General features: G+C 37.0%; 2 protein-coding genes across 3 annotated transcripts in view; one reads left to right on the top strand and one right to left on the bottom strand.

The window, feature by feature from the left end:
* LOC101740827 (vitellogenic carboxypeptidase) overlaps window positions 1-13,209 on the top strand; it is a 281,799-nt gene that overhangs the window by 188,352 nt on the left and 80,238 nt on the right. The window contains exon 1 of one of the 2 annotated variants that reach the window (XM_004928944.5): window positions 12,973-13,047. The exons of the other annotated variant lie outside the window; for it this stretch is intronic. The gene's annotated coding sequence lies outside the window, so the exon portion shown is untranslated. Of the gene's footprint in view, window positions 1-12,972; window positions 13,048-13,209 lie in introns of those variants that run through there. 2 annotated transcript variants of the gene reach the window in all.
* On the bottom strand, window positions 753-11,458 carry LOC101741536 (required for meiotic nuclear division protein 1 homolog). Its single transcript, XM_004928949.3, has 8 exons — window positions 10,920-11,458; window positions 10,158-10,313; window positions 9,545-9,622; window positions 7,959-8,036; window positions 6,828-6,954; window positions 5,469-5,624; window positions 4,767-4,915; window positions 753-1,475 (listed from the first exon to the last, which is right to left on the bottom strand). The coding sequence occupies exons 1-8, from the start codon at window positions 11,276-11,278 to the stop codon at window positions 1,367-1,369; spliced, it is 1,212 nt and encodes a 403-aa protein (XP_004929006.1). The 5' UTR covers window positions 11,279-11,458; the 3' UTR covers window positions 753-1,366.

Consider the following 13,209-nt stretch of genomic DNA (forward strand, 5'->3'; position numbering starts at 1 on the left):
AGGTGAATCGTATTTTTAAACCTTTGTAAAACAAAGTGATGATTTTTACACCAGTTTTTTTGCAGATTAATATTTCTGAACGCTTCCGTATTAGATAATTCATTTTTTTAGGCTGGCAACATTGATGAGTCATAAAAAATAAATAATAACAAATAGTATGTATGTATTTATTTCATTCCTTCCTTGTTGAAAACACAATTTAAATGATATCTTAATCTTTTTTGTGTAATTTCCCAGATCATTATGTCCTATAGAGGGTAATAACGGCATGTTTAATTTCTCCCCGGCAACAACCAGGCGTTTGCGGTTTGAAGGATGGGGCAGCCGTTGTACTGTTAAAACTGAGATCTAAGAACTCATATCTCATGTAAGGTGGCGGCATTTACGTTGTAGATGTCTATGGGCTTCGGTAACCACTTAACACCAGGTGGGCCGTGAGCTCGTCCACTCATTTAAGCCATTAAAAAAACTAGAGCAATTGTGCATCAGATTGATATTACTACCCGGCATAGCTGATTACCGGAGCTTCAGCACAACTTGCACGCTGCCTTGAGGCGTGAGGTCACTGTTGCAGCTGTACTGTGAGCCGTCAGACTCTTCGAAAAAGCGACCCACTGCTTCAGGGCTTATACAAGCAGAATAGGGGTGTGTCCCCAACCAGCGCTCACCCCCACGTGACCTACCCTCAATTACTACAAACTGACACATCCTTGGGAAAGGCCTCGCCTTCAATACAAGCGAATAAAATTCAATTTAATACGTATTTGTCATAACTTTACTATAATATTTTACAAAACTTATCATGTCTAACTAAATAAATACTAATTAGGTATTAATTTTATCTTCAAATAATTCGCGTCTATGGTTTCCTGGTGTAGAGGGTCAATGATGCACTGCACCCCAACCAGGAGCGATACAGGAGTCCATAGACCTCACAGCGGACACGCAACCATGCGGTCATGGAACACTTTACAAACCCGCATAAGTAGGAATATAAACACTAAAGACCACCTGTGAAATTCCCTAAAAAGTCCACAGCACCAGTAAGCGACACGAGTGCGCTGCATTGCTGAAGTCCAGGGGCGACTATAGGCCTTTTAGTTAGGTTATCAAGTTGGAAGCTGTAGGCTCTGCCACACGCAGCACGGTAGAACGTTTCAATGTACGCCATCTCCTTCTAATGCGAACGTTAGAAGAGGACGCATGATCTCCTAGTTTCAACAACTTTAGAACCTCAGTCAGTCCAGTTCACGACCCATTGATATCGTAAACTTGATATTAACATGAAGTTTCGATCGCATCGGATTAAGGATCCTATTCTTCAAACCGGATCCATCTCGTGAGCACCCGTCCGCAGTGCCCGTGTCTACGTGTCGATGATGGAGATCTCCTGCACGATGCTCTCCTCCAGGTCCGAGCTGAACAGCGGGCGCCGCTCAGGGCTCGGCCGGCGCCGGTCCAAGCGAAAGCTGTTCCTGTGGACCATTATGATTAAGTAGACGGGAATTACTTGTACTAGGCTACAATCGCCAAGGCTGAGGAACAGCCTAGTGTCGCCACAATCAGTGAAAGTTCGGTTTCAAACATAACAAGTCGTCTTCTCGCATTAAAACTGTATCTATATATTAATACGTGAAGCAAAAACTTTGTACACCTTTTTACGAAAATTGCGCGGACGGAGGAGTATGAAGTTTTCTACACTTATAGAGAATATAGAGAAGAAGTGCACAATGCTAATATTTTTTAAAATAATACACAAGATACATTATAAATCAATAAAGAAAACATTACACACACTACCATGTATTTGACATACACACATATACTCTTTGTTTATTGTCAAACTTTTGTTATTGCTTAAAATCTGTAGTCAAATTGAGAATAGGTTAGTATTGTTTATATTTAATATTACGAGTATTTGTCTATAGTGTAGTCTTGGCGAAATCTGTAACAATAGGACCATAATAATGTTGAAACTTATAAGTTCAATTAATGATAGTCGAATTTCGACTACTGCGAGACCACGTAATCTCAAAACTAACAAATTTTACAGGAGACTGTTTCAAAGGTTTAGCATGTGGTCTTTTTAATGTTAACCATCTTTGCAACATTTTTTGTTTTTTTGTTTTTTACTAGGTATATAGTTACATTATCTGTCTTTTCAAGTAAGATAAAATTATGTATTAATTCTGTTAATAATCGTCAAAACATAGGTAAACTATAAAAAAAAATACTTTAACTAAACTACGCTCTTTTGGCAGTATTTATGAGTAAAATACTGGTGATACCAAATGATTCCGCATGTTGACTCAATTTCGAATATTTTTGGAAATTGTACACTTTTAAGGCGAAAAGACGAAGTGTCCGAGACAATAGCGATCGTGTATAATGGCCGATTAATTACGGGTCAAAGGAACATATTGTATACGCGAAAATAAATAAATAAGTACTGTTACAACAAATCATGCTCTCGCCTATATCAAGACAACGATTTTAAGCAAGGTTTTTTGTATTATATGCAAAATGTCATGTTTTTTTATTTATTGCTTGGATGGGTGGACGAGCTCACAGCCCACCTGGTGTTAAGTGGTTACTGGAGGCCATGGACATCTACAACGTAAATGCGCCACCCACCTTGAGATATAAGTTCAAAGGTCTCAGTATAGTTACAACGGCTGCCCCGCCCTTCAAACCGAAACGCATTACTGCTTCACGGCAGAAATAGGCAGGGTGGTGGTACCTACCCGCGCGGACTCACAAGAGGTCCTACCACCAGTAAAATCATGTTATTAGCTTTAAGTTTTTTCTTAACTTATATTTTATCTTTATCTTTTCGGCGCCCGAAATACGGCTTGGTGTAATATGGCCGAACATCTTAGTAAGCAATAACTCCACACTGCACGTATAATTATACGTATCCTCAGGGTCTACGGAGACTGGCGTATCGAAAGCCCGACATACCTTTTCCCCACCCCCGGGATATATACCTCGTCTACCTCCCCGGAGCTGCTACTTTCATCCACAGTACGCATCCAGAGATCAGTACTGTGACGTACCGTCTATCTCCTAAATCTAATCCCCTAAAAAGTCGTTAAGGAAGCCACCGACCTCTATCAGTTTGAAAGACACGATTTCTAGCAGGAATAGCTAGCGTTATCAACGTGAATGAGACCACGAGGATTGGTTGGAGGTTTCTAACAATTATTATATTTCATTCACAATACATTATATATTAAAATCATGAATATATAAAAAAATAGCAGAAAGTTTAACGCCAGTCGCGCGTCAATACTGACACGCAAGCTTTTTAATTAATTTTCAAATTCGTTCTGACAAAGCTGTCAAGTTTATTTGGTGCCCTTAAATGATACTGATAATTATTGTATTTTAAACAAAAATGAAAAAAAAAGTGAAAATAAAAACAACGTTTATTAATTAAAAGTACCTAATATCCGTCGAAAATATATTTATGTGTATATAGAATATATATACATATGTAATATCTAAATACAGAACTAATAAGCCACTAAAAGTAAAATAGTAATAACAAAATAAAATATCCAGAATCGAAAATAAAAGAAAAACTATTAGCAACTTGTTACTAGAAGCAAAATATCAGATAACATAAAAATATAACTCATCCTTAGTATTTGCACATAATGAATAAATAATTATTTGCTAAATTTATGTGTCCCGTGTTTATATATTTGGATGTCGGTGGTAAAGTTATGAATACATAAAGGCACTTGTAATTCAGTTATACTTAATCTATTATTATTATTATTATTATAATATAACCTTTTCTATGAGTATATAATAAAAATATGTACTAAAAAAATGCAGACATAAAACATGCAATCCCATTAAATTAAAATAAATGCGCTTAACCCATTCACTAACAGGAACTTTCCAAACAATTATTGTGTGTGTGTGCGTGAGCGTGTGTGCGTGTGTGTGTGTGTGCGTGTGTGTGTGTGTGTGGGTGTGTGCGTGTGTGCGTGTGTGTGTGTGCGTGTGTGTGGGTGGGTGTGTACGTGTGTGCGTGTGTGCATGTGTGCGTGTGTGCATGTGCGTGTGTGCATGTGTGTGTGTGTGTGTGTGTGTGTGTGTGTGTGTGTGTGTGTGTGTGTATGTGCGTGTGTGTGGGTGGGTGGGTGTGCGTTTGAGTGCGTGTGTGTGCGTGTGCGTGTGTGTGTGCGTGTGCGTTGCTCTACAATTGAACGACATAGCCATCGTTACTGTAAATAATAAGAACTAATAACAAAAATACAATATTAAGCATACATACAACGAAATACAACATATTTCGAACTTTACTTGACAGCTACGCAAACATAAAGTAATACAAATTAGCAATACATACTTTAATAGTACATAGCAAAAATTCTGACAAAACTATTAAAGTTCGCAACGTTGAATCTATATCTGTCTCTGTCCTTCTTCGAATATCACATTTACAAGAGAGAGACAACAACACTTTCTCTCAACTCATTTTCTATTTGCTACTAAAGACAGATTGTCTTGTCAGCATCAAAAATTATTTGGTTTTTTTTTCAGTTCAGTTTTATCATTTTTTTTATAATTCAGCATATATTTTAATTTTACATTTCGTTTTGTGTGTTTCTACTAGTTCCTATGTATCTAACAAAAATAATTCCAAGGACAATAAACATAGGTATCATTTGCTGGCAACCCCATCAGAGCTTTGTACAAAGCAGTTACTCTACGCGATGTCCTCCCCACCGGCCCCCACCCTGTCAACGTACCGCTCGAAGATGTGCAGCAGTTCAAAGCAGACTTCGGCCAGAATGAGGACTATGATCATCCACTCCAGGCGGATGTGGTGCCGGTCGGCTGCCCACGACGACAACAGCTCTAGGAGTTCCACGCAGTGACTCAATCTCTCATTTAGAACCTGAGTAGAATGAACAAAAGAATTAGCCGAGCAGATAGGGCCATCGTAACGTGAGCGCCGACACCCACGTGACACTCACAGCCCACCTGGTGATAAGTGGTTACTGGAGCCCATAGACATCCACAACGTAAATGCACCACCCACCTTGAGATTAAGTTCTAAGGTCTCAGTATAGTTTTTTTTTTTTTTTTTTATAACAACGAGAGGCAAACGAGCAAGACGGGTCACCTGATGGTAAGTGAATCACCGCCGCCCACGGTCACCAGCGTTTACGCCAGTGCGTTGCCTACCCTTCAGGTAAGAATATGTTCTTTTCTTGAATAACCCAATGTAGCAGTTGTTACAACGGATGCCCCACCCTTCAAACCGAAAAGCATTACTGATTCACGGCAGAAATAGGCAGGGTGGTGGTACCCACCCGAGCGGACTCACAAGAGGTCCTACCATCAGTAATTACGCAAATTGTAATTTTGCGGGTTTGATTTGGGTGCAGCAGATATCCTCGTGCTGTACCCGGATGGTGGCGCCTGCTGGTGGCGCCACTGGTACTCACCCTCGTCCTCCTCGGTATGGTGAAGTAGGCCAAGGTGTTGGAGTACAGTCGCTCCAGTTGTTCCTCTTCCCAGTAGAAATCCGGAGTGTCCAGCATGTCGGATTCCACGTTCAGGCGATGCCGGAGGGAGAACAGCTCGCCGAGCTTACGGACGACCTGCAGAGTGTCGGTAGAGACATTACGGGCGCGCGCACAACGTGCACGCCTTCGGTTTGGATGGCGTGATGTTGTCAGGCTCCAGTATCCACTAATGACCAGCCGAGCAAACCGATATGGGCCTCTGTAGTGAAATCAAATAGTCGCAATAATTTGTTGAATTGGAACATTTTTGAGACATTAACCTATCGTGAACCATGACATAATGACATGGACTATCCATGTCATGATTAGCGTGGTATGGACATGTGATGTGTAGAGAGAAGATGCATGTGACTAGGAGATGTAAGGAAATGGTAGTGCAAGGTCGATTGAAGAAGACATGGATGGAGTGTTGAGCTGACGGCTGATAGAAGAGAATGAAAAAGAAAAATTAGCTGTGCCGACCCCACCTAGTGGGATAAGGTGAAGAAAAACAATAAAATAATAGGTCTATGTCAGGGAATCGACGCCCATATTTCGAATTATTAAAATACCCTGACATGGCAACATTATAGCTCATGATCCCAACACAAGACTTTTTGGCGGGACAGACAAAATTTGTTTATTTAGTGTTTCTTCAGGATTAAACGTGTAATAACGGTGGTTTATTAACTGTTTAATATCTGTGAAAGTGCATAAATGTGGAAAAATTAAACAAAGCCGCTGGACGTCACTTCTCGGGATCCTCCAAAAAGTCCACTGAAAAAATCTCAGTAAATGATCACCATTTTACTGAGAATGAATTTCATCCCATATCATTTCATTTCATTTCTTGATTAATGTTTCAAATTAATCATCTTCATTTCATTTCACTCAATATTATCTTGTTTCATAGGAATTGAAATCGATATATATAAAAATTAATTGCTGTTCGTTAGTCTCGCTAAAACTCGAGAACGGCTGGACCGATTTGGCTAATTTTGGTCTTGAATTATTTGTGGAAATCCAGAGAAGATTTAAAAGGTAGATATAATGAAAATGCTCGGAATTAAATAAAAATAACAATTTTGTTTATCCTTTGATGTGCCCCCCGTCGGACGGATTCCTTTTGTTTGTTTTAAATTTATTTTATACAAAAGTTTAGGTCTTCTACTTATCAATTGAGGTACTACGAAGTCTGAGTATGAATTAAAATAAGACATTAAAATAAGACTTAACCTAAAGGTCTTAGTTACCATGTCATATAATTCCTTAAAAAAAAAAAAAAACTGAGCACAGTACCTCCTTCTTGTCGACGTGCGCGGCGCCCTCCCGCTCCATGGAGGCGGTGTGGTAGCGCACGGCGGCCGCCAGCCACTCCAGCCGCGCCTCCCACGCGCCCAGCCGGGCAGACTGCGCCATAGCGTGGCTGCAACAACCAACCCGCTGCACATTTCACCGGTGGTAGGACCTCTTGTGAGTCCGCACGGGTGGGTACCACCACCCTGCCTATTTCTGCCATGAAGCAGTAATGCGTTTCGGTTTGAAGGGTGGGGCAGCCGTTGTAACTATACTTGAGTCGACTATTATCAAAGGCGGCAATCTGACTTTTGGACAATGATTGGTAAATCAGAAAAACGAATTATTGACTTTGTATTCCATCGGCAGTCACAAAACTCTTCGGAACGACATCTTAGATAAATAACAGGTTAACTATTAACCTTTATTTAATGCAGGTTTTATTAAGTAGACAAGCTAAAACGGAGTCACGATCCTCAGCAATGAGGGAGCGATGGAGAAAAAAGAAGAATGCAGGTTTTGAACCGTATTCTTTGAAGGAGACGATTATATTCAAATAAATCTGTATTGACATATCAATAAAAATGTTTTGTCCAAATGCACAGATTGCCACCTTTGATAATAGACGACTCACTTGAGACCTTAGAACTTGTATCTCAAGGTAGGTGGCGGCATTTACGTTGTAGATGTCTATGGGCTCCGGTAACCGCTTAACACCAGGTGGGCCGTGAGCTCGTCCACCCACCTAAGCAATAAAAAATAACACGCGAGACAAAATTCCGGGGGTATAGATGAGATGCTCTGATCGAGAAACGATCGCGGACCCGTGTCTCAGCAGCATGACTAGCCACCATCCCTGGACCACCCAGGGCGACTATTATGGACTTATTACGAGAGCATTTAACAAGTCAATGATTGCGGAAAACAGTTCTCTGTATATTGTGTAGGGGCATTTGTTATTATTGCGCTTCAACTAAGGTGGGTGGAAGAGCTCACAGTTCACCTGATATTTAGTGGTCACCAAGTAATCAACACCGGCACAGTTGCATCGCTCGATATGAATGTGCCGGCCGTCTTATCCTTTAGGCCACGGCAGCTTTAATTATTATTGATATTGTTCTTAAAGAACCTCACCTGAAAGCAAACCTTTCTAAGGAATTATCTCTCTCTGGCACCATTATGAAGCACGACTCTTGGAGGTGACATTTTTTTCTGTGAAAAACAAAGGCTGATAAATAGCAGGCAAGCTAAATATTTCTTAGATATTTAGAAACTTTAGAAACCTTGTACATTTAGAAAAATGAATTTAAAATTATTTTTCTTCTCTACTACTATTAACTTATTTATTTATGTACTATTATTAATTATAATTGAGGCCTATAAAATCAAAGGCAGCTAAACGCCTTAATGTAGTAAAATAGATTAACAATGGCGCTATCTTTTTTAGGTAGTTGGACACGCTTTAGTATTTTCATGTTATAACAAATGCAGTTAAATCTCTAACAAATTCAGTTCAAAAATTTTATTTTTACTTTATTTTTATTTTTTATTGCCTTTGTAGGCAGACGGGCATACGGCCCACCTGATGGTGAGTGGTTACCATCGCCCATGGACTTCAGTAATGCCAGGGGCAGAGCCAAGCCGCTGCCTACCGTAACTCTTACTAAGTTTACTCTGTACTAAGTACTAATAAACGAAGTTTTATCATTTATCATTTAAAATTCAGATTTTTAGTAATATTCTCATTCTTTATCAATCTGCTTTAAAATAAAGAATATCGTAGCTATCCGAAGTTATTTCAGCTTCTCAAACCGGGAGTGTTGCTAACACTGGCCCTAGCAAGAGCTAGTACTTCGATGGATCGGGAGGATCCGTAATGACGTGTTTAGGGCCGATTTTCGTAGTTTACCTGAATATTTGACAGACTTTGATTTAGCTGCCTTTGATTTTATAGGCCTCAATTATATGTTGTACTAAACATTAACATTTTATAAGTATAATATTACTGTTTTTTTATACTGTTATTTTTTTAATAATATTTTATCAATATGTGATTAATTTTAAACTAAATTAATATATAAATAAATTATGTTTACTATATAACTCTTTTATATGGGTCACTAAATAATGTTTAAAATCTTTTATATGGGTTACTAGCGATCTGCCCTCGCTTTACTTCAGGAACTGTAATGTATTATTGACCTTATTGAATATTCTTTTATACAAATCTGGTCTTGACAAATACAAACACAATAGAAACAGAATGTTACAAACAAAAATCGAATCTTTCCTCTTCTTATATTCACTATTTTGGTGATAACAGCTTACAAATAAAAGATAGATATATGCTGTCAAGGGCTTTTATGTAGGACTATTCGAGATAAAGTAATATAGTAAATGAGTCGACTATTATCAAAGGCGGCAATCTGACTTTTGGACAATGATTGGTAAATCAGAAAAACGAATTATTGACTTTGTATTCCATTGGCAGTCACAAAACTCTTCGGAACGACATCTTAGATAAATAACAGGTTAACTATTAACCTTTATTTAATGCAGGTTTTGAACCGTATTCTTTGAAGGAGACGATTATATTCAAATAAATCTGTATTGACATATCAATAAATTTTTTTTGTCCAAATGTACAGATTGCCGCCTTTGATAATAGACGACTCAAATATAGTAATAGTATGGATAGAAGCAAGAAAATGTGTACTTACGAATTAGGTTGGTAGATATATGTCATTATTTCTCTTTCCTTCTCAATGACTTCCCGTGGATAGCTCTCAAGTTCATAGCTGAAAAGAATTAATAAATACTGGAACATTTTTTTTATTATAAGACAAAAATATATTTACAATATATGTTTTAAATTTATTTATGTTTTATAGTCTTCACAAGATTTTATAATTATATCTTGTGGTCTTGTGGTCGAAGGAATTCACAAACAAATTATCATATCTATTGATAAATTCTATTGATCATCTTTTAATAAAGCTTAGAGTACATTTATTGATTATAGTTACTTTTTTTTAAAACATTTGTTTCTGATTTGACTAGGCAACAACTAGTTTAGCTTCTAGCGAGGCCAAAACACACTAAAACTTACAAAAAATTTAAATTTTAGATGTCGAAAATTCGGCTCCGGAGTATCACTGCGTATAAAACACTGATTTTTACTGGCTCATCAGAGAATCTTTCCCTCCATGCCAGGTTGCTATTACCACCTGAGACACCCTGTATATTTAGTAATTATCTACAATAGTTTTCTTATCAATCAATCTTAAGTTAAACCCTAATATGTATTATGATAATAAAAACAAATGGACTCACGGCTTAACAAACTCAAGGACATTACTGGCTTCCAGCTCGGAACAGTTCCAGAACACTACGGCTCCTTCCTTGAAGAAAAATATCTCTCTCTGTTCAGAGCCAATATTGTAAACCGCATTGGCTACGACCACATTACCTATTTCTACTGTTTTTAAGCTGAAAAAGTTGAATTAGGTTAAAATTTTACTATTACAAATTAATAGAATAAAAGTTATTAAATAAATTAAGCAATTTCCTGCAAATGTTATGTCATTATAAGCTTATTCTTTTTTTACAATATATGTATAGTAGCAGCTAAAATTTCAAGATGTCTTCCAAAACATAGATAATTAAGTTCCTGAAGTGTGTTCTTCGACAAATACACTAGCTACAAGACATCAATTTTTTTTTCATTCCACTGCTTTGATAGCTCACAGCCCATCAGATATGGTAATGTCTGTGTTCCTATAATGATCTTTTTTTTTTATATATTGATAGTTAATATTGCATGCTTCCTCATGTCTGTGAGCTGTGCTGACATCAGGATGAACATATGCATTCAAAATGAAAGCAGGTGGTAGAAGAGGATTTTTAATCTGTGACTGAGAACTGAAATTGCATAATTAAAAAAATTATATTAAGGATATAATTAGGATGAGGATATAATATGTACTATTTTTAAAAACGTCTTATCTTTCTGTTATTATGTCACAAGTTTATTTCAAAGACATTTACACACTATTGCATCATATATTTGATTTAAAAATACAAACAAACCCTTACTTTCCGGGTTCGTACAGCTTCTGCTCTACCAATGCCTCCTTCAGAGCTTTGAGGTCGTAGGAATTGGCAGTCGCATACGCGAGAGTTAAAAAATGTCCTTCTTTCTGACTCAAATTCTCGGCGATAGATTTTTTATGCACTATCTTCTTTTTCAAAGGAATACTGGCATTTTCTAAAGCCGCAGTCGGCTGTATAGCATCACTAGAGCGAAACCTACGCGATAATTGATTTAAAACTGGTATATATACGCTTTTTATTGATATAAATTGCTGTTTGGGAGAAATCGCACCGGTAGGCAAAACACAAGCGACCCTACCGCGTATCGCAGTTTTTAACATTCTCGATAGGTATACGGACATTTTGTTCCGTTCCTAACGTTTTTCAAAATGTAGAAATGTCGATTTATACAATTATTTTTAAATGTTACATAAAAGTGAGGTTATTGTTAAGTTTACTGCTTTGACTCACTTTTGACTTCAAAATTAATTGAAAACTAAAATTTTTGACGTTGACGTCGACGTCGAACCCGAATTTTGAGTAGTAATTTTATTTTTCCAAATGGAAAGGCAAAAATGTCATCCATGCAGCCTAATCTTTTATATTTATATATATATATATATATGTATAATAATAATAATAAATAATAAAGCCTTTTTATTTCTGGTAAATTTACATAACTTAAAATCTATCTATGTGTTAGTTTTTTTTTTTTTTTAATTAGAGGATTTAAATATTACATAATTTTTAATATAGTTTTTATCACTTACTTAATATAATTAGTATGTTTAGTTAATATTATATAGTTATGTTTACTTAATATTATGTAGTTATTTAATCTACCGGAACCCCAGATTGGGTGAAGGCCTCCTCCAGTGATGCCCATATTCCTTAGTTTATATTTATCTATGGTATTTTTTTTCTCTATTGATGACTTCATTGGAGGGTTTTGGTCGTATTCTTCCACGGTGACCAACCGGGTTGGAAGATTTTTATTTTTATTTTTTATATGTTATTTTGTAAAATTGTGGCATTTTTGTGGTTGGAGGGGCTTAGTTGCTATATATTCTCGCTGTTACTTTCTTGGTTGTTGTTAGTTTTCATTGTATTTTTGTTGACCAAGAAGTTGAGCATGCTAGGTTTTGTGACTCCTTCTGTGATACTATTTGACCTAGTGACTGTTTTGCCAATCTGTTTTATCTTGTTTTTTTTACTAGCCTGAGTATGCTTGTCCATATTGATTTGTGAGGTATTGTCTGGAGATGACCGGTATTTTCTTTTACTTTGGTATTTTGATACAATTAGTTTATCATATTTGAGTATAGCTGTATTTCCCTTTTCTCTCTCTAATTTCAGTTGTTCCTGTAGTGCCTTTCTTTCGTCAAGTACATATTTGGGAAAGTCTTCTTTCATATAGTACTGTGTATCTTTCAGCGCTCTTTTTTGTTTAAATATTTCGATTTTTATTCCTAGTGTAGTGAAAGTTACAACAGTTGGACGTGGTCTCTCTTGTTTCTTTCCCAGTCTTTTTATCTCCTGAATGTCTCTGTAGGTCAGTTTGATAGAGAAATATTGCTCAATCCATTTAATTATATTTTCTTCGAAACTCTTGTATGATGTTTCGTTTTCCTCGATACCGAAAAATACTAAGTTTCTTACTCTTGTTTGTTTTTCCAGGTAATAAATTCTTTTTTCTTGATTTTCCACTTTTTCTTTCATTTCTCCAAGTTTTCCTTCCCAGGCCATATATATGTATATATATACATATACATTTTTTTATATGAAAATATGAAGTGAAATGAAATGAGATGAGATGATATGGGATGAAATATAATCTGATCTGAAATGGTGGTCATTTACTGACTTTTTCAGTGAACTTTCTTGGAGGATTTTGGACCGTCGCGTCGGTCTACTGAGCAATTACCATAGATAATATACATAAACAGTTCTAGATAATCAACTCAAGCACTCAACAAAAATGTTTATGGGCGTCAGCCACTGCACGGCTTCGCTTCGATTAGTTTCTCATTGCTCCTGTATATGGCAGTAACATATTTAACGGTAAGCAGCGGCTTGGCTCTGCCCCAGGCATTGCTGAAGTCCATGGGCGACGGTAACCACTCACCTTCAGGTGGGCCGTATGCTCGTCTGCCTATACGTGCAATAAAGAAAAAAGGAACCCGAGACGTTCCGTTCAGCGGTTTTATTTTATTTTCCCACATTTGTGCACAGATAAGCAGTGAACTACCGTTATTACGCATTAAAACCAAAAGAAACACTAAACAGACAAAAT

Source organism: Bombyx mori, chromosome 16 (genome assembly GCF_030269925.1).
Source record: "Bombyx mori chromosome 16, ASM3026992v2".
NCBI lineage: Eukaryota > Metazoa > Arthropoda > Insecta > Lepidoptera > Bombycidae > Bombyx > Bombyx mori.

Excerpts from the sequence above, each read along its gene's own strand:
- LOC101741536 (XM_004928949.3), bottom strand. The coding sequence starts at position 11,278 with ATGTCCGTATACCTATCGAGAATGTTAAAAACTGCGATACGCGGTAGG. Across the intron at positions 6,955-7,958 it reads TTAGAAAGGTTTGCTTTCAG|CCACGCTATGGCGCAGTCTG; the intron begins GTGAGGTTCTTT and ends TGGTTGTTGCAG. Across the intron at positions 4,916-5,468 it reads CCATACCGAGGAGGACGAGG|GTTCTAAATGAGAGATTGAG; the intron begins GTGAGTACCAGT and ends CATTCTACTCAG.